This window comes from Ornithodoros turicata, chromosome 10 (assembly GCF_037126465.1).
Source record: "Ornithodoros turicata isolate Travis chromosome 10, ASM3712646v1, whole genome shotgun sequence".
NCBI classification, from domain to species: Eukaryota; Metazoa; Arthropoda; class Arachnida; order Ixodida; family Argasidae; genus Ornithodoros; species Ornithodoros turicata.
In genome coordinates this window covers 33,771,765-33,796,151 of record NC_088210.1, presented here as the reverse complement: position 1 = coordinate 33,796,151, position 24,387 = coordinate 33,771,765, and the positions used below count along the sequence as shown (strand labels likewise).

General features: G+C 46.7%; 1 protein-coding gene across 3 annotated transcripts in view; it reads right to left on the bottom strand.

The window, feature by feature from the left end:
• The window catches only part of LOC135369976 (uncharacterized), a 106,721-nt gene that overhangs the window by 4,549 nt on the left and 77,785 nt on the right, over positions 1 to 24,387 (bottom strand). For 2 of the 3 annotated variants that reach the window (XM_064603607.1, XM_064603608.1), the window contains exons 3-13: positions 18,071 to 18,240; positions 8,671 to 8,776; positions 6,825 to 6,925; positions 5,912 to 6,073; positions 5,280 to 5,373; positions 4,685 to 4,748; positions 4,357 to 4,509; positions 3,715 to 3,881; positions 1,182 to 1,456; positions 918 to 975; positions 424 to 638 (exon numbers count right to left, since the gene is read on the bottom strand). In XM_064603607.1, coding sequence (XP_064459677.1) covers positions 424 to 638; positions 918 to 975; positions 1,182 to 1,456; positions 3,715 to 3,881; positions 4,357 to 4,509; positions 4,685 to 4,748; positions 5,280 to 5,373; positions 5,912 to 6,073; positions 6,825 to 6,925; positions 8,671 to 8,776; positions 18,071 to 18,240 — 1,565 coding nt within the window. The remainder of the gene's footprint in view (positions 1 to 423; positions 639 to 917; positions 976 to 1,181; positions 1,457 to 3,714; positions 3,882 to 4,356; positions 4,510 to 4,684; positions 4,749 to 5,279; positions 5,374 to 5,911; positions 6,074 to 6,824; positions 6,926 to 8,670; positions 8,777 to 18,070; positions 18,241 to 24,387) is intronic. The other variant, XM_064603609.1, reaches the window with a different exon arrangement.

Sequence of the window (24,387 nt, the reverse complement as noted above, 5' to 3'; positions counted from 1 at the left end):
ACTGTGTAGGCCCCTGTTGAGGTTTATACCCGCGAGTCGCGCGACAGTGTTCTAAAGCGAGCTTCTCCTAAAGCACGCAGGCGTTAGGTGAAGCCGACTAGCAGAATGGTGACGTGTAGTGTTGCCAGACGTTGTCCTCCTATGTTGTCTGGTTCCCTCCACGAGTTCTGATCGCTGTTCTCCCAAGCTACTGCGATGTCACAGAGCTTCGCGTTTTTTCTTTTAGCATATGTTCTTTTTTTTTTGCTACACGCGGGGTGGCGCGCGACTTTTCGAGGACGCGCTATTTAGGTCAGCCCTCATTTAACGATGTACCCCGTATTCGCGATTACCGTCAATATCGTTATACGCGGGTTTCACTGTAGTACCGTTGAAGGCCGTGCTATGACATACAAAACTGTGCTGTTGGAAGGGGCAACATACCTGCGACACTACGGTGCTGAGCACAAGGAATCCCCACAGGCTGAGGAACGTCTGCGCACTATGAAAGCCCAGCATGGGATAGGCGATGAGGTGAAATGCTGAGGGCAACGTCACCGTGAGAGGCAATTCTCCAATCATCTTAGCTAGGTAGTACGCGGAGAGCCGGTACGCTCCGGATGCTCTCTCTTTGTTGATGACCTCACGTTCAGGAGGAACTGCAAGTGGACAGCAATGAAGATCAGTCCTATGTCACACACGTGTTATTAAGTGAACGTCATCAGATACTAAGGATCTGGGGTTTCTATAAGTTAAAGTAATATAGTAGCCTGAAAAAATAAAAATAAAAAAGAACACCTCGCCCAGTCGTGGACCAGCTGGACATTAGTACAGTGGAGTGAGAAGCCATCGTTTAGACTGACACAGAATGTCGTGAGAATAGAAGCAAAGCTTACGAAGTAGTGTGTGAAAGCAACATTGTAGAATGGATTACTTACAAGATATGAGTGCTCCGAACAGAGCAAACAGCATCCAGTATGTTGTGGTGAAGAAAATCTAAAAAGGAAAAACAAACAGTTCATTATTTCCTAATGAACTGTTCCAGCGATTATTCCTATCGCTCGTAGCTTGGCACAACATCAGTGAATAGTAATTATCTTCAGTAACAAGAAACCAAGGAAAAGAAGTAAACGACAGAGAGATGCTGGTGATATATACATCCACAAGACAATTATAAGACATGCAGTTTTAAAAGCACTTACCCATCCTCTGATGTCAGGAATAGTGGCTTCAGTACGGTCTATTTGGAACCAGATAAGGCCACAGACAATGCCCAGACCCACTGTTTGGACCCAGTTGAGCTTGGACAGCATCCTTCCTTTGGCCTCGAGAAAATTCCTCTGCGTAAGCACGGACACCTGTGTCCAGAATGACGTTGGCCACTTGTGTTCCTCCCTGAGGTCTTCCCTGCTTCCAAACACTGAACTCCCAGCCTCAGACCAGGAGGACCTTCCAGAGTCCTCGTCATCTCGAATGGCTAGAAAAGAAGCAATGAGGGTCAGTCATGCGTTAAGTATATTTGGGCAAGATAAGATTATGGAAACCCTGTGATGCCTTCTCGATTTATTTTTATGTTGCAGCGTCAAACATGCAAAATCTATTGCCATAGCGGTCGTATGTGTGTTATTTGTGCAAGGAAATACCGTTTTTTTATTAGCTTTGAAGTCGGAATCCTGAAAAGCTGCTGTTCCAGTTCTGAGTTTTTGTAAGCATGTTGTCTTTCAAGTGTTTGGTATCACCACCATTTCCATGTGACACTCTGCAAGCTTATCTCAAACCGTTACTCTCGCTCTGTCCTCTGGGATCGCTAGAAACTAGTGCACTTCAATGCCTCCCAATGGCCTTGTCAATATATGCATTGAGCAGGAAGTGTTGCCAAGGCTATTGAGAAAAGTGCTAGGGGTCAATGGACCCCTCAGAGCAAATGGCAGTACATGTCCACGGAAACTTTCCAACGGTCCACAGACTACAGAGAATAAAAAATCGCGCAAACAAAGAGAGCACACACGTTATGTGGCAAGACTGCAATTACTGTTGTCCACATGTAATAACCGACAGCCCTACTTCACTGGTAATTTCTTGTGCTAGTAATACTCAATGTTTTCAAATCATTGGTGTCACGGCCCCTCTCCCCTTGTACGAAAAAAAAAAAAAAAAAAGGAGGGACTCCGGCACATGGTATTTGTTTTCTGTCTTGCTGCGCTAAAGCCAGGATGCGAAGGGACAGTGAAGGCACCTCCTCCCCCCCATAAACTTTTCCGTGTTTTGCTGCAGCATATTGTGGCACTCTTGCACAGGAACAATGACCCCGGGCCCCGGGTTTTCTTCGATTCCGCGAAATTTCACAGAATCCAGAATTCATCTCAGAATTTCATGGAATCCCTTACTTTTAGGGGCGTGCGGATACGCGAGTTCTCGAATTCGAATCGAATATCAATCACTCGGAAGTATTAGAGAATCAAATACCTAATATTCGGGTTTCTGAATATTCGACTATTCGCCGAATATGAACTACACCTCCCGAAAGCGGGCTTCACCCGACGCATCCCTGCATGAGGTGAAGCCTGCTTTACAAAATTGCCCATGCTGCAGGGCCCACACAGATAGATTAGCCCAAGTTTGTTGTGCATACTTCACCTGAGGAAGGGCGCAGTGACCCTCCGGTGTGCAGTTTAGTGGTGGCATGAGGGGATTTTTGACTTGATGTCTGGGAGGTTGCCTTTGAAAAGTTCACTTTTAAATAATTCCTACAGCCCGGGAATGAAAAAGGGTGCCCTAAGAACGTATCTTCCCCGGGGCATGTATTGTAAACTCCTTCCTATAAAGATCCTAAACTCTGTAGATGCTGAAAGATCTTTCAGCGGGTATAAAATGAATATAAAATGGGTAATAAAATAAAAAATAATTGCCGGCGACAGACTGCATCAGAGGAGAACACAAGATATCATGTATTGTAATGCTGAGCCACAACAGTGTTTTTGAATCTAATTTTATAAAATAATGTTTGTTCCCACATTATCCAAGAAAATGAAGTGTTTCCCCTTCCAAGCAGCCGTTGACTCCTTGCCGCGGAAAATCGCGGAATTTACAAGCCGTTGCCGCAGAATTTTGAATCTGCCGCAGAAGAGAAGCAGGGGCCTTAACTTTAACTGACATGTAGCATGCAAGAGACGACTTTGATCTGCATGCCCTCTAGGAATTCCTCACTCCTTCAGAGAGTCCAAAAGTGAATGAGTGATGCTGACAACACATGTACAGTGTGCCGCAAAAAGCGCTGTGTCCGCAGCAGACAAGTTTTTATGGGAAATGAGACCTGGCAGCTGCTCGCTACGGTGAGGCGACGTCACACGGGCCCGACCACCTCCCTCCACACCGCTTTTCAGGCCGTTGTTGTAAATTATGTTGTGCAACGAGACACCGCACAACGAAAATATTTTACAAACATTTTACAAACAAAAAAATGTGTTTCAAGCATGATAACTTTGTCACTACTTTAAGTACCAAAATGTGGGGGATCGAAATTAAGGGTGCGTTAATTTTGCGACTGCATTAATTATGCGAGTAAATATAGTAGTAATACTCTTGTGAAAGGAGCATACAGCATTTCGGAATAGCCGTCAAGCAACCGACCAATAGGTGTGAGGGGAAAAAAGGTGCAGTATATGACAGAAACAAAGCAAAAGGAAAACATGGAAAAAGAATAGAGAACTCAAAATGTGCAGAGGTGAGGTGTACCTATTTTGCTATAAACGGTTGGGATCTTTTTGTCGGGGTCTAGCATCACCCTCAATTCAACTTGTTTAGACTTTTCTGTACCGGATTTGTCATCCTCCGATATCGCCCAAACGTACTGCTGCGGGTTAGCGTTGTTTTCCTCGTCCTTCTGGCCTTCACTTGAATGCCTGAAATGTTAAGAGGAGAGAAACACGTACGCGAAGTGTTAGAAGGTCCTTGTATCATAAAGTGGTGGTCTCCACAACGCCATGTTATGCTCTAACTGTGTTTTCCTACGTACCTGCCTACAGTGCTATGTATTGTACTGTGCTCTATGAGACTTACCAGGTGCTCCTTACTAAATAAATAAATAAATAGAGCCAGAAGTTTTAGGGTTTAAAGGACATGGGTTTAAAGGATGCCCTAGTTTTAGGGCATCAAAGGCTATCCCAGTTATGAGATCATATGTGTCACAGCGAATCTGATCGGCTTTCTAATTTTTTCCAACTTATATAGCTATACACATTTTTAAAGATCACTCGATTTGTTGTTGCAATATGCAATCATTGTCAGTGTGCTTTTCTCAATATTTCTTTATATTGCTCTAAAATATTATTTTAAAATGTATGAGCTAGCACAGCGTAACAGGCGATTCAGACATACCTGTGGTGGAAGTTCTTCCACACTTGTTTATGGCATTGAGGGCAGTCTACATTGGCAGCTGAGGCAGTGGTGTAGTCACACTGGGTGGCTACTTCGTGGCTGCTGTAGACTTCGTTCTCTTCTAGTAGTTGTTTCGGGTAGTCCGGCCTTTTTCTGTGAGAAAAAATGCCAGTTCAGTGCTCCAGGACAACAATGAATTGCATAGTGGTAGTATTTTATATCACATCATTGGACTATCCTTGCAAATGCAAGGATAGTCCATCATTGACATGGTCAATCACTCATCATAGTGACATCCTCCATGATTTTTTTACGTTGTACAGCTCACCTTAACTCCTGTGCTGCAGCAATAATTTTCTCTTGGATTTCTGGCGCCCTTTTGACTTGCTCCACTGGAACGTTCATGTGGTTAGAAACAAGTAGTTGACAAGATTTAAATCACGCATTTAATTTTTTCTAGTACACAATTTTAGCATCTAAAATTCGTTCCCAGCTGCCAGATAATAAGTTTGCCGACTGAGCTCTCCCGTATCGTTTTCATTTTCGTAGAGTGTTTCCGATCTACTAAAATTTGCATTTCAATTCGAACTTGTCGTTTAGCAAATCAAACAATTTCACATTTTAAAATTTGGCTCGCCTAGTCCTAGCTCTCAAAACTGATGTCCCAATTCAAAGTTACTGGTTAGTAAATAATTCATTGCGTGTCTCGTGTCTGTATCGTCTTTGGTTTTATCACTTTTATCCAGCACTAGGGGTTTTGTATGCACCAATATGCCCACTTCATTCGCGGAGTCCCCGCGAGCTGGGATAATATTTAAGACAATAGCCCAGCATTCAGTGTAATTTCAAAACAAGCAATCACAGTATTGCGAAAACAGAGGTTCCGTAACCTGCACACAACAAGCACGCCCCTTTTGACTCACGTATGAAATCGGCAGGATTGAAATGCTGCTGGATGTGCAGCCCAATGTTGCCAAAGAAGTCAACCACTTTGCTGACTTCTCCGTAGTAGGCAGTCTAGGAAAAAAAGTGAAAGTATTAGTCAAGGCTAAAACATGAGGCACCTACATTATTTTCCTCATCCTATAGCAGAGTATGCCTTGCTGTCATAGCAAGGACTTACATCCGTTAAAAAATGCAGTAGTTTATCCGTAATTTGGGACCACACTGTATGTTTTTTTACACTTTTTTAATGTGGCAACATGATTTGTAAACATCTTCGTAATGATCAACAATAACCATGTAACAACAATAGTAATTCATGATGACAACAATCTAATGTGATTTGTAATATCCTTGTTGTCCAACCCCACAGGGCCCTGAGACTTTAAAAGTAATAAATATCGGAGACAAGGTAGTAATTATTGCAAAAAAATAAATAAAATAAATAAAGGGTAGAGAGTTGCAAATTTATATCCAGCCTGGAAAGAATTTACGAATTAGATAGCAGATGACACAGAATATTACCATGAAACACATTCATGGAATCTAACATTTGTTATGATCAAAATGATGTCTTCCCTGTTGAAAATTTATCCCCTCGAAGCATTCTTACCTGTCCATTGCAGAGAAGAAGCAACTTGTCAAACATGTAGAAAATTTGACTTGATGGCTGGTGGACTGTTACAACTAGTGTCTTGTTCTCTTTCTGGGCATATTCTTTTAACGTTGACATAAGGGAATGGGCAGTGCTAGAGTCCAGGCCAGATGTGGGTTCCTGCATGCCAGAAATCAATGATGATCAGTGTGACTAAATATCCAGAGAATGTCCAGACAAGGACTCTCTCGGACGTTATGTCCTGCTGACAAGGCGTCTCTTGAAGAAAATGTCCAAGAAGGCATGTCTCTCCACTAGGATGTCTCTTGGAGATGTCCATTGGACAAGATATATGTTAGACAAGGTTTCTCTCAGACATTGTCTATTTGATACCACATCCCCTGGAAAAACATGCCCGCTTGACAAGATTCTCCCAGATGAGGTTCCTCTTGAACACCAATGAGCATATGAGCTTATATGACCTATGGGCATATGCGCTTATATGACCTATGGGCATATGAGCACATGCTCCTCATGGTGGACTCTGGACTTCAGCTTCTTCCCCTTTCCCATATATGAGCAATGTCGAAGCAGCATACTGACGTCGATGTGTGTGGGATGTGAAAAACTGACACATCCTCCCATAGTAATTTGTGCATCATGAGGTACTTTCACACACAGTCATTAATGAAAACTTTTAATGCGAATGCATAAAGAACCTAACTGTACAGCGCAGAATTTTGCGTACACCCACAAATATGTACACCGGCAGTTACGTTGTTTGCAGACGCTTCCAGAAGATAATGCCCTTCTAAGAACCCGCTTACGCGATGAAACTGCGGTTAGTCGAACACACGCTATGACCAATTTCCTTTTAAGGCCCCTGCACTTATTCGTTGACGCAGCTGTTACCATGGTTGCAGATACTCACGTCGATTAACATGACTGTTGGATTGGTGAGCAGCTCGCAGGCGATGTTCGCTCGCTTTTTCTCACCACCAGAGAGGCCCCTTTTCATAACATCTCCTATTACTGTAAAAAGAGAAGCCAAGCCAAGACAAGACAGGTTTATTTCTGTTTTGGGGACATAGATCACATATAAAGAAATACAATATGGCTATAACACAATTTTCTTTTTACTGGTCTTGATCCAGATTGTTATTCAAACAGAATCAGGGGCGTACCCTCACTTTGGGGAGTGTGGGGGGGGGGGATACTTTGTCGAAGGGGGGAATTTGGGGGGTGATCGCCCCCCTCCGTATCCGCCCCCCTTCTACAGGATTTCCGTGTACACCGAATATTTCCCGGCCCCGTTGCAATCGTTACGGGAGGGCCCCACTGGATTTGAAATTCGCGCGCTTGTCTATTTCGCACGTGGCTCTTTGCGATAACACGCGCTCCGATGCAGTAGGTTTTTGGGGCTCGCGCGTAACAAAAACTGGTTCTCTGGGACCGGTCCCATCGGCTTCTGTCGTGCAGCCATCCGGTTTTGCTAAATGCCCTCTCTCTTTTTCTCCTAACATGTTTCTCTTGTTTTGTGGGCTTGTTATTTGGTTATTTTTATCGCGCTCGCATTGCACGATGGAGGGCTGGGGGGCGAATACGAGCACGGCAGAAAAGCGCACTGTCATTCCTCGACTGCGTAAACGCGCCAAAATCGCTCGCGAATCCTGATACTGCAGCACAATATTTTGTGAAATAAACTAATAACTTTATCGAGCATTAAGTCTTAGAAGACAACAGGAGAGAGAGTTAGAAAGTGCGAAACTACCCGCGGCGTGGCAAAGTGAATATAAGACATTGTAATATTTTGATAAGAGTGGTTCCTTGTGTCGTTAACGGATTCTACTGCATGCCACAGTGTTGAGGGGGAAAGAAAATATATATACATATATACTTCCACATGTCGTAGCAAGCGAGACAGAAGCCCCTGAATAGACCTCTACCCGAGAAACGTCACCATGACGTTTGTGGACAGACTGAAACCGAAACAAATCTAAAGGGGAGGGCTGGGTTCCACGAATGGGCACTTGTTCGCTGCAACCAACCTGAAAGCAAAGTAGGACCAAAGGTCGCGTCCCTGTCAGGAATGATCGTAATCCCCTCAATTACCGTGGCTTTCGGGCGCGACTTTGTTCGCCCCTTACCTACCAGAGTAGTTCAACTCTACCAAATTGGTGGCGCTGTCCAACGCTATGACGTTATGTGTTTACAAACGGGGAGAGGTCCTTATAAACTCTCGCGTCGAAGCACCGACGTCAAGGGAACGAAAGCCTCTGTAATTCTAATTAATTAATATTGGTTCTCGGAAGCACGTGACCGTGACGTGATGTTAGAGCCGAATGAGTTTCGGTATTCGCGATGTCCATTTTTCTGCTATGTCCATTATCCATTCGCTGTAAAACTTGGAACGCAGGTAGACAGCGATGCAAACAGCTGACATTGCGTTTATTCCGCATAACAGAGGTGGCGGGTCGAATCACACTGCCACGTGGACAACGAGACGGGAAAATTTTGTGCCAAAACTTTAGTCGTTAACTTTTTTGGTTTAATATCGTAAAAAAACGTGCTCCATTTCTTTATTTTATGATACGATTTTTTGTGTCCCGCTTTTGCAGGTCAATTCATCGTTCAATATGCTTCCACACCGTGGTGAAAGTAGGTAAGTACGCAATCATGAACGCGGTAGCGACAAATTAAGGGTGTCCGCGGGATACAGAGAAATACAAAAGTAAATGGGCATTTAAAAAGGTTACAAAGAATGACACTGCACTTACTTGTATCCTGGCATCGCCTGAGGTCGAGGATGTCGATGATGTGATTAACGTGCGCTTCTTTCTCTTGATTGGACATGGTCTCTGGCAACCTTAACTTGGCAGTGTACTACAAGAAAAAGAAACGTTCTGGCATAAAAGTGAGGTTAATGAAGCAGTCAATGACAGCAGACATTAGCCCAACGCAATACACAGGATTAAAAAATACGTACGCTTTAATACGCATTAAAATATATACCTTCGTCTTAAATATTCAGAGAGCGTTCAGAAACATAATTTCTGCTATTATCTCATCTCACTGACATTGTCATCCGCTTGGGTGTAAACTTTCGTTCCAATCTATTATTACACCATAACACTATGTGCTCATGTGCTGTATAGGCTGGGTGATGATCTACATACTCTGGTGTATGTATTGCTTTGTGTATTAAATTATTTTCCTTTTTGTATACTTGAATACGTCGTAGCAGGTTGGGTTACCCGCCGTGTTTGCTTTCCTTAGTTCCTTCAAAATGGAACGGAAGCGGAGACAGGTCGAGTGCCTTCTTCCTGCAAAGAAAGGCTTTTGCGCCAACTTCCGGTGACACGGTCCAAGCAGATGATTTTTTTGTTTTTGTCGTTGTGAGCTCGCTTGATGATCGCCTTGAAACACAGCGGCTGACAAGTGTTTGTCGTGTTTCAACAAAGCCCATTTTCGAAAACAGTGCGTTTCTTTCTTTTTTCTTTTCTTTCAAGAGCAGGACTTTCGCTGCCATTTTTCTTTTTGCAAGCTCGTTCATTTCACTCGGAGTTTTGAAAGCTATAAGAATTTTACGGGCGACGATTTCGCAGCAGACGACAATTTTGCTGCAGACGACCTCCAAGCAGATGAGATTTCCAGCAGGTGAACTACGAAGCAGACGACAATTTTGCTGCAGACGACCTCCAAGCAGATGAGATTTCCAGCAGGTGGATTACGAAGCAGACGACACTTTTGCAGCTGATGAACTACGTACAAAACTGACGTCGCGCGCATCCACAACGAAATATCGCACCTCTCTGGGAGGTATTGACTGCCAACCAAATTCAACGAACGCATCTCGCGAACAGGAGCACAAACAAAAGCCGGCGTGAGAAATAAATAAAAAGTCACAGGACGCAGATACTTCCGGCCCTCTAGCGGTGACGACGCGGACCACACGCGCTCAACACCTTCACGGGTCTGCGTGTACAACTCCATAAATCAATGGCATATAGCTTTCCAAACAGGTGTTCGAGATGGATGTACGCTGGATACACTGTGCAAAAAAACTTGACAGAGTATACGTACGTGAGATAGGATTGCTGCCCTGCATGTCAAGTGGAAGGAAGCCGCGAAATAAATTGAATACAAAAGTCGCGCAGTAAGAATGAAAAAAGAAAAAAAGAAAACGGGGTTGAAAGAAGAGGTTGGTTTATGTGTGTATAAATCAAGCCAGGATGTCAGCACGGAAGGCAACGCCACTGCAGAAGGGAAACTGCATGGTCGAAAGAGAGAGGTTCTGTTGCGGCCTGCTTGGAAATTACACAGGATGAGAGTTTTTTTAGTTTGTTTTCGGTTCCTGGCCGAAGGAGAAAGCATGAAGAGATGTTTAAAGAGTGTGGTCGTTGAACTCTCATGCGTCCAGAGCGAAGATTCAGCGCAGTGCCAGACGAGGAGTATAGAATAGTTTATAAAAAGTCGTGACAGAGCTCTTATTTTCCACGCACTAACAGTCTCCATACTTTCACATTTGTGGCACGCGTTATATTCCAGATTTTTTTTAAAAGATACCGCTAATTTTCAAGAGAGGGTGCGTGTTATATAGAGGAAAATATGGTACTACGATAACAAAAATTGATTTGTGGAGCGAACTTGCACAGCGTGGATCGAACTGTACCCAATGGAGACCCACTTCAGCGAAATGTCGGTTCTGAGTGCAAGCTATTTTGAAGTCTACTTTCGGTTTCTAGCCGCTGTCACACCAGCATACGCTACGCACGCGGTTACATTTCACAAAACCACCGCGAGAGGGCATTGCGTGCTGTCCAGCTATGATGTCACGGAAGAGACTACCGCGAAACGTTAGTTCAAAATTAAAACTATCTAAATTATTATCAAAAAAGTATGCTGCTGTTTAGCGACAGGAAATGGGTTCCGAAATGTACGCACTTCAAACTGCCACAATCGCTATTTCGCTGCCAACTTCTGATATAGGATATGCAGGGGCTACGCAAGACTGAGTCATCTGCTGTCAACGGCAAACACTAACAATAAACCTTTAAACGATACTGTGGCTCGGGTGTAAATCCAACCCCTTTATTATCGTTATTACTATTATTATTATATTATGTTTATATTATGCTGTCATTTCCGAGTTTCTCTCCGAATATAGATTCGATTGCAACAATGACAAAGCAACATCCTTTTCTGCTTCCACAGGGATATTCGCAGTGCGTTACGGATCTCAAAGATTGTGTTCGCATCCTCCTTTGGATCTGCTCCAGAAAAACTCTCGGCTGCACAGGCTCTTTTTAAAAACAGCATCTGGCTAAATTCAGCGCTCGACTTTTTCTTTACACTCTTTGCAGGTTTTTCTGTTATTTTGTAGCAAACTCTGGCACATAGGTTAACGACCGACCGAGGTGAGAGCTTTTCTACTTTCTTTTTTTTCTCTCTCTCTCCTTTACTGTGCCTCTTTCGTTTATCGGAGGTTGCTTGTTATAAAACTAAAGCAGGCGCTTTATATCACAGACAGCTGTCAAGTCCATTTTTCCCCTCGGTGTGTGGGAACGTGCGCATGTATATACGTGTATGCATACACACTTATATATAAAATATGAGGGAGAAGAATGAGGCCTGGCCGACGTAAGAGGAGACGGGTTTTATTTCGGGATCAGCGCGACCGGCTGGTCTGGACTGTGCGCTCAACGGAACTGATTGCCGAGCGTGGCGCGCGGTTGCGATGATGATGAGGCTGGCCGCGTTGCGTCGGCATCGTCGTCACGACATGGCTCCCCCCCTCTGACTGGACGGAGTCCGTGGGATAAAAGTGGCTGGTCACCAGGTGGGTCGACCAGTGCACGTGAGGTCGCCTGGATTTGCATGGTAGGGTGGGAGCGGCAGGGGGAACCGGGTGGTGCAGAGGGGCTGACGAGGTCACAGTAGCCAGAGGTGGTGGGTCCGCGATGTAAGCTGGCTTCAGCCTGTCGATAGTGATGACGTCGTGACGTCGTCCGACGTCGACGACGTAGGTCTTGATGTTACGCTTGACGACGAGGTAAGGGCCATCGTAGCGAGGATCGAGGGGCTTCCGGAGGGCATCGCGGCGCACAAAGACATGGGTGCACGTCTTCAGGTCTTGACTGACGAAAACGTGGGTGGTAGGTGGTGTCCGGGGGGGTACAGGGCGTAGTTTGGCCATGATGTCGCGGAGGGCCTCGGCGTACTGCTGCGGGTCGGGGAGGCCGGTGCAGAGTCGCGATGAAGAGCTTTGCAAGAATTCGCCGGGTAAACGTAGGGTGTCACCGTACACTAATTCGGCTGACGAGCATTGGAGGTCGGTCTTCAAGGCGGACCGAATACCAAGGAGGACCATTGGCAAGGTCTCGGTCCAACGAGTTGAGTGGTGTGCGCGGAGAGAGGTTTTCAACTGACGGTGAAAACGTTCCACCATCCCGTTGGCTGCAGGGTGGTAGGCAGTCGTGCGTACTCGAGTTATTCCTAGGGTCTTCATGAGGTCGGCGAATAGGCGAGACTCGAACTGGCGTCCGCGATCTGTAGTGATGGTGGTGGGGACGCCGAAACGCGCTATCCAACCGGCGACGAAAGCTTGAGCGACGACTGCTGCAGTGATGTCCTGTATGGGGAACGCTTCGGGCCAACGGGTGAACCTGTCTACGCAAGTAAGCAGGTACGTGAACCCGTTGGATGGTGGTAGGGGGCCCACAAGGTCCAGATGAATGTGGTCAAAACGACGTGTGGGAAGTGGTATGCTTGACACAGGTGTGATGGTGTGGCGCTGAATTTTCGTTTGCTGACAGTGAATGCATGCTCGTGTCCAGGCTCTGATGTCGGCGTTCATCTTGGACCAAACAAATCGTGCGGTGATGAGCTTTTGAGTGGCCCGAACTCCTGGGTGAGACAGACCATGAAGGGCGTCGAAAATGAGACGACGAAAATTGTGCGGGACAAATGGTCGTGGAGAGCCGGTGGACGTGTCGCAGACGAGACGGGTGTCTGAATATGGGACGGAACGTTCTTCGAAACGTAAGGAGGATGACGAACGTAGGTCAGCGAGCTCCTGACATTCCTGATGGGTAGCCATGACAGCGAAATCGACTCGGAGGAGGCCAGGAACGTGGAGGCTGTTGATGTGGACGCGAGAGAGAGCGTCGGCGACAGCATTGTCCCGTCCATGAACGTGACGGATGTCTGAAGTGAACTCGGAAATAAAGGCGAGTTGTCGGAGTTCACGAGGAGAGTAACCAACTGCATTAGTTGACAGAGCGAAGGTGAGCGGTTTGTGATCTGTGAGCACGAAAAATGGGCGGCCTTCAACGAAGAATCTGAACTGCTTGATGGCGAGGTAGATAGCGAGGAGTTCCCTGCCGAAGGTACTGTAGCGGGTTTCTCGTGGTGATAGTGATTTAGAGAAGAACTCGAGCGGGGACCATTGACCTGCGAGGTGTTGTTGCAGGACAGCGCCTACAGCGGTGTTCGACGCATCAACCATGATGCTTGTGGGAGCGTCCGGTTTCGGGTGGACGAGAAGCGTGGCACGAGATAGCTTGTCCTTGAGTTCAGCGAATGCAGCGGCGGCAGAGTCCGTCCAGGCGAAAGTAGGGGCTGCAGCGCGTTTGTGACGAAGAAGGTCGTGCAATGGCTGTAAAATCTGCGCACATCCAGGAATAAACCGGCGGTAAAAATTTACCAGCCCTAGAAATTCCCGCAGCTGCCGAAGGTTGGTTGGGGCGGGGAACTTCTGGATGGCTTCCACTTTGCACTGGAGAGGGGTGATACCGTGCCTGTCGACGTGGTGGCCGAGAAAGTCGAGTTGTGAGACAGCAAATTCACTCTTGGCCATGTTAATGACAATGCCATGAGCATCGAGTCGTTCGCAGAGCAACCGGAGGTGCTGTTCATGCTCTGCTTCGGATGTGCTTGCGATGAGAATGTCGTCCAAATATGCGAAGCAGAAATCCAGGCCGCGAAGTACTTGGTCGACAAAACGCTGAAATGATTGGGCGGCGTTGCGGAGTCCGAATGGCATGCGAACGAACTCAAATAGCCCAAATGGGGTGATGATCGCCGTTTTTGGGATGTCTTCGGGAGCTACAGGGATTTGATGATACGCGCGCACAAGATCGATTTTTGAGAAGCAGGTTGCACCATGTAGGTTGGCTGCAAAGTCTCGGAGATTGGGCAGCGGGTAACGGTCTGGGATGGTTACTTTGTTCAGGGCTCTATAATCGCCACACGGGCGCCAATCTCCGGTCTTTTTCGGAACGAGGTGGAGTGGAGATGCCCAAGTGCTGGATGACGGTCGAATCAGTCCGCGGTCCAGCATATGTTGAAATTCCTGTCGAGCGACGCGAAGCTTCTCAGGAGCGAGGCGGCGAGCTCGAGCGTATACCGGAGGCCCTGTCGTGGCAATGTAATGCTGGACGTCGTGCTTGACTGGGCGTTCGGTGTTGGGGGACGGTGCGAGGTTTGGAAAACTTCGGACGATAGCTTCAAATCTAGATTTGGGAGCTGGGCGGACCAGTACGGGACTTAGCATAGATGGGGAAGACGGAATGCCATACACTGTAAGGTTCGTCTGAGTGTCCAAAAGGCGGCGTCGGTTCATATCGACGAGAAGGCAAAAATGTGCCAAAAAATCGGCGCCAATGATGGGATGCTTGACCTGAGCAACGAGAAACACCCATCGAAAGTTTCGACGGAGACCAAGGTCAAGGGTACCCAAGCGCTCGCCGTATGTGGGGATGGGACAGCCGTTTGCGGCTTCGAGGGTGGATGCGATGCATCGTTTCTTGTCGCCGGGTGCAGGAGGAACGACGCTAACTTCGGCGCCGGTATCGACGAGATACCGGACGCCTGTGAGTCGGTCCATGATGAAAAAGAGGGATGGGCGGCGACAAGGGGTGCCAACAGAGCTGGTCGCCATCAGTTGTTGGCCGGTCCGTTTCCCGCAAACGAACATGGTGGGGTGCACTTGCGAGCACGGTTGCCAAAGGTAGCGTGGTACCAGCAGAAGTTGCTGTTGGGATCGGACGGCCTTGAACGACTGCGGCGGCGGCGGAACTGCGGAGTCCAATTGCGTGTGCGTGCAGGACTTGGGCTGCGGGAGCGGGGATTTCGAAGGCTGGTTGTGACAAGATCGGTGAGCTTTTCGAGATCCGCACGCAACTTTGCCAGCTCGGACTGCTCGCTGGATATAGACGACAATGCCGGAGCTGACATGGGCAAGGACATGTTGTCCATAATTTTGTCGGCCAACTGTGCCAAGGCTTCTAGGGTAATGCCTTCGGAGCTGGTCAGTATCAATCGAACGTTGGATGGGAGTCGTTGCAAGAAAAGCTCGCGCACGATGGAAGCATCGAGAGATGTCGCGCGATCGCCCAGAAGTTGTTGCATGCGCCTAAGGAGCTGCGACGGTTTTCGATCGCCTAATTCTTCCGAAGTAATCAGTTGCTGAAGGCGTCGTTGTTCAGAGGCTGTTGTCCTGCGGATAAGCTCCTCTTTGAGTCTGTCGTACGGGCCTGACGTGGGAGGGGTCATAATAATGTCGCGAACTTCTGCGGCCTCATTGGGGGACAAAGCTGACACGACGTAATGGAATTTGGTGAGCTGGCTGACGATTCCACGGGTTGCGAATTGTGACTCAATGTGGGCAAACCACAGAGCAGGGTCGGCGGGCCAGTATGGGGGAAGCTTCATGGAAACTGCGCTGAGACGAGATGCAGAAGAGTCACCTGAACTGGTGTTTTCCATGACGAGGTGGTAGCGGCTGTGCGAGATGTTCGAAATCCGGGTCACCAATTGAGGGAGAAGAATGAGGCCTGGCCGACGTAAGAGGAGACGGGTTTTATTTCGGGATCAGCGCGACCGGCTGGTCTGGACTGTGCGCTCAACGGAACTGATTGCCGAGCGTGGCGCGCGGTTGCGATGATGATGAGGCTGGCCGCGTTGCGTCGGCATCGTCGTCACGACAAATATATATTTAACGCTCGATGACTCGCATGCGGTTCCGGCATGTGCTCGCGGTTTTTAAAAGACACCCTCGGTGCTCCATATTAACGCCTGGAAAGAGACGGGAACGAAGTTGGGTGCGAAAGACGTCAAAGAGCTGTGCACGCTTTCTGCAACTTTGTGTAACTTTTACGACAACTTGAAAGAACGTGGAAGGAACCACTCTCAACGCGACACAACCACCGTGACAGTTGCAACACTGAAACTAATTAGCTACCGCAAACACGCGAATGCATTAAAATCGTGCCAAGAAAAATAATCGAAAAAGAAGGGCAACGCCACCTCGCGGCGCAGCGGTTGTATCTTCCTCGACGTGACGTCAGTAAGAAATCGGCCAATAAGAGACGCGAAGCGATCACGCGGTTTGCCCCGGTCTAAATAATTCGCGAACGGGTGCACCAATCGGATAACTTTCTTTTTTACAAGTATCTGTCCGATACCACCTACAAGCTGCGCACCGTGTGAATGAGTGGGAGGCGCTCATATTATTTAAATAAAAACTTCAAATGAGTTTTTATACTTTATAGCGACTGCGTGGTATTAAAACAACTTAAATATTTCGCAATAAAGCAGGGATCTGTGTGACAGCTGGTGTGGGAAAGCGTTCCGTTAGCTTCTTCTTCTTCGTCATCCTCCGCAGTGGCGCATAGCACGTTATGTATGTCGCTCTTCACCCGAAGTGCACGTGGCAGCTCTTTCATTTTTAGTAGAGTCACTAAATAAGCTACGCTTCAGAGTAGCGACACTGAGCCGCCATGTTGTTTCGGATGACCTCCAGCCCCACCTCTATTTTGGCAGTAGAAATAGATGAAAATGAAGTTCAGCAGTGGAAGAAGACGACACTTCGAAGAGCGCTAAATGGATGGCGCTGGAGGTCATCCGAAACAACATGGCGGCACAGTGTCGCTACTCTGAAGCGTAGCTTATTTAGTGACTCTAATTTTTAGCGCTTTCGTCTTCCATTTGGCACAACAGGCCCAAATAATTGTTTTAACTCGCTATCAAACCGTATTATAATAATATTTCTATTTAAAGACACACCCTGTGATGTGTCCAACGCGCTGTTGCCAGAGCAATGTCTTGCGTGTCAACAGAAGCTGAAGCGCGGTGCACCTATATGTCGGACGGTGCACAAAAGAAGGCACATTTTTTTGCTCGCATTCTATGCAGTGTGAAGGCACGCGCGGACGGTCTTTTGTGATATCTTTCACGACTGGTGGGGGTCAAGCAACGATAAAGCAGCCGTCGCGACGCGCTGTCTGTCCATCGCAAATGAGGTTGTTTGTGACGGCTCTCCGGGTGGCAGACCTTGAGGATGATGCCATGCCCTTACGTATATTGCTTCATTCTTCTGGGCAAAAAGCAGCGCAGGCAAACTGAGTCGGATACGAAGTTTTTTTTCTTTCTTTTTTTGCACACTAGCAATAAACAACTGCCACCCGTGCCATATCACTAGCAAGCGTAGAGATAAACAATTCAATAATAAATAGCATCAATATCAGCGCATCAAAAACCGATAAAGCCAATCTCCTTAACATTTTAACATTAACATCCCAATTTTTTTTTTCTTTGACAAATCAATCAATCAAAGGGACGGTCGCATCCGTTCCAGTCGATTTCGAAGCTTTTGTTGTATTTGATTCCTCCTGGATCACTCACCAGAACATCGAAAATCCCACGCGAAATCAGTTGCGTAGTTTGAGTCTGTTACTCGACGGAATACACGACAAGACCAGACTCCGGATGTTGAGAGTATTTCGGAATTCCCTCTCTGCACAAACGAGAAAACGTCACTCCCTACCAATGAGGGCGCGACCTTGAGAAACGGAATGCCGCAGCTGTGCGGGCGTCTGGACGGCGCCTTTCCTCTGAGCGCCGCCCTCTCCCTCCTCCTGTTAGGGAGTGACGTCACATCTGTTACGTCATCGTCTCATCTATACTACTAAGCTGAGTTAAGTTCGTTCCATCATTTTGTTCCTTGTTTCGTAACCCTAAGACCTCCAATAGGTGAACTATGTATCAGAGTCATTAATTCGACAGTGCCAATCAAAACAATAACCTGAACTACTGGATTCGATTGTTCAGGATTGTGTACTTGTCGTTATCCTGAAAGCGAACATCCAAAGTATAGGAAACAAAATGAATGCTTACAGTGAGTGTCTGTCTGAGCGTGAGGTCTGGAAAGAAGACATCTTGTTGGAGGACGTAGCAGATGCGACGTTTCAGCTGCTTGTTGAGTGGCTCGCCGTTCAGTAGCGTCACACCGGTATCCGTCTTCACACGGCCCGCCAGGGCATTCAATAACGTCGTCTTGCCAGAGCCTGAACGGTAAACACAGTATAAGTCCAGTATAGGTGGTTAGACCAGGACAACATCACACATTCATACTACACGTTGCAAGTTTATTCGGATTTGTATAGCACTTGATATTGGCACAATAAACGTGTGGTGCCATGTCCACTAAAGACATAACATACCTCAATTTCGACAGGGGTACAGAAAACATATATACAAGGTTTTTTTAGAAATACACCCGACCGAGATATGTTTCCAACCATTTGTGTGGCTTAATTGAGGACTCAGAAATATCGTCTGCAAGAATAAACATCCGTTAAACCCTCATTGTCCGAGCGGTGATATTACGGAACTCAAGCGGGAAGCAGAGGTACACCCCACCCGGAGCTTTTACGCGGTAATTTACGAGCAGACGTAAAAGACTGTAAAGTGTTACTCACGGTCTGATTACCGTAATTTAGCGGTGCCCGCACATGTTCGCCAGCTTTTTTTTTTTTTTCAACTTGTTCGGAAACAAAACGACATGGTTCCGTACTGTGTTTTGTTGTTGTTGTTGTTTGCCGAAAACAGGTGGAGAGAAGCCCCCAATACTACGGTAATTTTCTTGGCAGACGTTTATTTTCGACGCGTTCGCCCGCGAACGAGCAATTACAGAGCTGCTACTCCTATTATTTATTTGATTCTCTGACAGAGAAGAGACGTTCGGTTGCAATGGTCGTAACGAAGAAATTTTAAAAGAACAGAAATAACCCGAAGCTAAACAGAGAAGTGCGAGCAAATTATTGTGTTTGGCACGAAAACGAGCGAGAAAACCGAAACTAACACGCATTTTGTCTGCTACCAGGCCCGATAAGTTTAGCGCTTGTTTGCAGTACATGTTCTTAGCTCTCTCTCCGTAATGCTCGGCTCTCGCGATAGCACTGCACAAATCCTGAGCAGTAAAAAAAGTAAAAGATACCCGATGCCAAGACTCGAAGCCTGCGTTTACTGATACCACGGACCGACGTGATACCATACGATACCCATGCAGAGCAATTATCGCAGAACATTAGAGCAGAGCTCCGCAGAGAAACAGTAGACAACTGTAACAGTATTCGTCTGCGTTACTTAATGTTTTCGGCGTAACTCCTGCTTGATGGCTTTTTTTTCTTTTACCAATCAATCAATCAATTATAAATGATGCAATGGCGAAGCTTGGCACGTAGATATATCAAACCGAAACTAGAAGAGGAGTCACGTCTGCTCTGGCAGCTTTTGAATATTGTCTGTCGAGTAAATTGTCAAAAAATGAAGAAGAAAAAATCTATCCATATTAAGTAGGGATGGGCCAACCGAATCCACGAATCCTGGAATCTTTCGAATCCACCAACCACGTTTGAACATAGGCAAATTCGCGACCGAGGTTGGAGGCAGTTTTCGGGTCCAAGTCCCATCGAAGAGATGAGTGTTAGCGTGGATGCGGGGTCCTGAAATTTATATGTGTTTCAGGGAGTATGTCTGAATACAATTCTAATTAGTCCTATATTCATTCAGCATTTGCATGTTGGTACCTCACGTCCGGCAATCTTGCTCGATGAGCTACTCGCACACTACGGATAAGAAACATATTCGTGTCATATCAACGACGGACACAATCGCGATCTTTTTTTTGGGGGGGGGGGAGGGGGGGGACATGCGAAAAAACAGTCCCACGTGAAAACGTTACTGGTGCAGTAAAATAAAAATGCATCCATTGTTGCCAGAGGGCGAGGAGTCCACCAGTGAATGAGACTTTGGAAATCCGTCCTTGACCCGAATATCCGTTTACCGTTACACGGCGGCTTTGCGAGAATCCTCTAAACGCCTCTTCTTTTTTTCTTGCCACGCAATAAAAGAAATCCTTTATCCACTTTTCTCCCGCTCGCTGTGTGCCCCAAATATAGCACCCACGCCTATACTACACACACATTTTAGAAGAACCCCCTATCCAGCCCCCTTCCCATGTTATTGCGACATCTATCTCTCAACGCAGTGTTTTGTGGTTGCCTCACAGAAGGCGCTGCCAGCGGAGGTCATTTCTGTCCCAGGGGAATACAGTGAACCCTGGTTATTATGACCATGGTCGTTCTCAAAAATTTTGGTCATAACGCGGAATTGTCATATTAACGAAGGGGACTTGCAGAAGTTTCACTCCATTGTTCCCCAAGAGTATGGTCATAAAGCGCGTATGTCAGATTATCGGGGGTCATATAAATGAGGGTTCACTGTACCACGTTGTGTAAGGAATACACATCAATTTCTTTGTTTTTTTTTGTTTCACCTTAGCACCGCGATGCAACTGCAGCTATGTGCGGTACCCTGACGTGGTGGAAAGTCGGGAAGAGCACATCAGCAGGAAGGAGTGGAAATTTTTTTTTTTTTTTGGAAACCAAACGGGCAATGACTTCACTAATATAACGAAAATCACGTACGCGATGCATTCTGACGTGTCAAACTAATTCCGAATACGTATTTTCGCATTTGAGACAGCCACGCGAAATCCTCCCAGTTTATTCACCTCAGAGACGTATACTTGTCTTCTGCAACATGATGGATGACTTTGTAATCGACCTCTTGTGGCGTGACGGTGTCAGAACGAACAGAAACTTGCTCTGACGTCACTCGCGGTAATTAAGCCTACAATGACAATGGAGCCGATAAGCTGTGAGCTCTTCGATGAGTTCTTACTTGGACATGCATGATGGCTAGTGTTCAAATATCAATTCTGTTCCAGTCAATTTCTTTGATTAATGGAGCAAGGAACAGAAAGAAAATATCTCAAAGCTCCATGGTGTCCAACCTGAGTGAAACGGAACGGGACACGCTTTTTCTCCTGCCGGCTCCATTCATCCTCACTTCACTTTCCCTTCCTAGATCTCAATTATGTTGTAGTATATTCTCTCTCCGCGAATATCTCTGTCCCATCAAAACCGCAGAAGACGATCCTTCCACTTCCGTCGCCTGCTCTCTGCTTCACTTGCCATCCCCGAACACCGAAAAAGAACAAAAAAGCGAAGATACTTTCCGTTATCTCGACCTTCTATCCAAACGATATCCTGGGAATGAGGTCGCCCGACACGCTCGCGCATGTAAGCCCCCCCCCCCTCCCCCTCAAAAGAAAACCGGATGAAAGAGAAAGTCCCCCACGCCACCTGAGCATCCCCCCCCTCCGAGCGCACGCGCCCGCTATGTGAACGAGGTCGTCAGAATACCGTAAGGCGCCGGCGTCTTCTTTCCGCAGAAAGCAAAAGTACATACGTTCTCCAGAGGGAGGAGGGGGGGCGTACCCCCCGCCTTTCTCAAGGCCTGACTGACCTACTTCTTCCCGCAACTTTCCCTTTTAAAAGATGCCGGCCGCATAGAGGGCAGCAGCTGCCGGTTTTCTTTTGTGCTAGCAGACGACAGGCGAAGCAGAAGACAAGCATAGCGCGTGCGCCGATTATTTCGAAGGTATTCTGCCCTACCAGATGGAGAGGTTTTTACAGTCTTCGAGCGACAGCTGTACCGTGAATGTTTCTTTCATGAGCATTTGGGAAGGTTCGTCGTGTGACAACGGGATTCCATTGTGCGTTCCGCCTGCCGAGTTGAGCGATTGCTTGGAGGAGGTGGAACCTGCTAAGTCACGGCCTTGCAGCCCTCGTGAATACCGCTGCCCGCACCGGTGCCTCGCGTGCCTGTGACACATTGCATGCGTGTGTACGGGGTTGGAGGAGGCGAGGGTTAAAAGGACACTGCAGGTAGAGCTGGCCGGTGGCTCCTCGCTTTGGCAAGAAAGCTGTGGTCAGAGGATGAATGCGATGCTGCCACTACGGAGGGGTTAAGGGTGGTCAGTTTTAAAGTGGAGTGCTGAAAGAGGCATCGAAGGCATCACGATTGTCGCGTTGACGCGGGCTTCACAACGAGGAAGAAATGAGACCTCCATGGGCTCCATAGTGCAAAAATAACAACCCAAGCAGCACAACTTATTGGCCCAATATTGGCAATGTCGGCCCAATACTGGACCAAGATTGGACCAATATTGGGCCAGTATTGCCAATATTGGTCCAATATCGGGACACGATGTTGTGCTGCTTGGGAAGGACGTGTCCATCTTGCTTGTGCTAAGACTCAGGCTTCTGCACGATAGAGTTAGGGAGTGACTTTTTCTGGTGAAACCCGATTCCGCCCGGTTATTCCCCCCCGAACTGACCTCCGACCAATTCGGGTTAAACCCGATTTCTCCTGGAATTCCAGTCACTATGAAATCCTCAAGTGACGTTTCCACTGATGACGAACAAAGTTGTGTCAGCAATACACCCATGTGTGTCAACACTGTCTATGCCTTCGGGGATTACCGCTGGAAGGTCACGATATCGCAAAAAAACAAAAACAAAAAACAACAACAACAAATGAACAAAATAGAGAGATTAGGAAAGGACTTAATAGACAAGAGGAGAAAAAAAAAAAAAAAACGATAACACCCGAAAGCACAATTATCGCCCGATTTGTCCCCGAATTACAGGTTTAAAAATAGCGCCCGATTTTTACCCCCCGAATCTGAGAAGGGCATTTAACCCGAAAAAGTCGCTCCCTAGATATAGTTTGTCCACCGTCTACGTCATACTGTCAGTTCCGTCATGGAGAAAGCCTCAGGCACAAACACGCGAGATTTTTTTTAAATTTCGTGTTAGCCCCACGAAGCAACTCTGGCTATGAGCGGCGTACAGGCGTGGACAGATGGAGAGAGGACAGCAAGACGGAGAGGGGGTTTAGTATGCGACCTGGGCAGACTTCATGGGGAAGTGTGCGGGCATTCGCCCCACTACGCCACGCGAGCTGGTCACACCGTCACGAGAATCAAAACTAGCAAGCGTTTAATTTTATAAACTACTTCCTTTTTAGCCATAGCTTCCGTGCACGTTTAGTAGTAGAGAATGCATTTTCCAACGGCTCGGGGTAAATACCTTGGCGAATTTCGGAGTTCAATTCAGAAAATTATATTTCTCGCGACTTAAAATTCATAAAGGTGCTCGAGAAGAATCCCGTTGACCTCATAATTTTCAGGCAGGTAGATTTCTTTTTAAATACGGTTTCTAAATACGTTAGGTGAAACACCCTGTACATATGTCTGGGTATTTATCCTCTAGTTCGTAAGACTAAACGTTTGCTGGTTTGAATATCGTGTGTCACTTCGTCCTCCAGAATCAGGTTTTTTTGTCCACGGTATAGGGTTCGTCCACTAGCATGCATGCATATATGTCATCTTATAAGAAATGAAGCGTTCGGATGTGTTACTTATAGAGATGTCCTCATAACGCAGACGCAAGGAGGCGCAACAAGACGTTCATAATATCAGACAGCCGCAAATTGTTCGGCCAGTATTTTATTTCCAATGTAACACTTTGTGTCCGAATGCACCCGTATAATGCGATAATGACTAGCCGTTAAAACACGTTCCCACAGTTCTTATCTCATTAGGCAACTCACTTGGCTCACATCCAGAGGTGGAAACCAGTCACGTAAAATAGTCCCCGACGCATGGGATTTTCTGCTTCGTCGCCACAGCCTTTCCCCGAAACGTGCGAATTGATCGGTTCAGCATATACGCCACATTATATCAATCGGAAATCCCCGTGTATATGCATGGCGAGTGGTACGCACTGCTATATGGACAGCAGTAACAGTACAAAAGCAGTACCAAGTATAGGTAGGGCCTGACTTTTTAGGGTTAAACCCGTATCCGCAAGATATTTACCCCCCCCCCCCCCACGAAATCTGTAAAATTCGGGTTTAACCCGAATCTACCCGAAAACATCCGGGTCGCGTGGCACACTCGTAAGCGTGCATTAAAATAAAGTTTGATAACATTGCTAAACATTAGTTCCATGTTAAGACAAATTTTTATTAAACAAAAAAAAATCACCCGAATACACCCGAATTGCTGACGACAGAACATGCCGTAACGAGATTTAACCCGAATACACCCGAATTTTCATATGAAAAATATCACCCGATATTTACCCCCCGAATTTGGCCAAAAATAAAACCCGAAAAAGTCAGGCCCTAAGTATAGGTTATACGCACGTATATAGTGAGTACTGGTTGAATTCTACTTCCTAAACTACTGTATATACTTCTTAATTGGTCCCAAAGTGCTTCTTTAAGTATTCGGAATA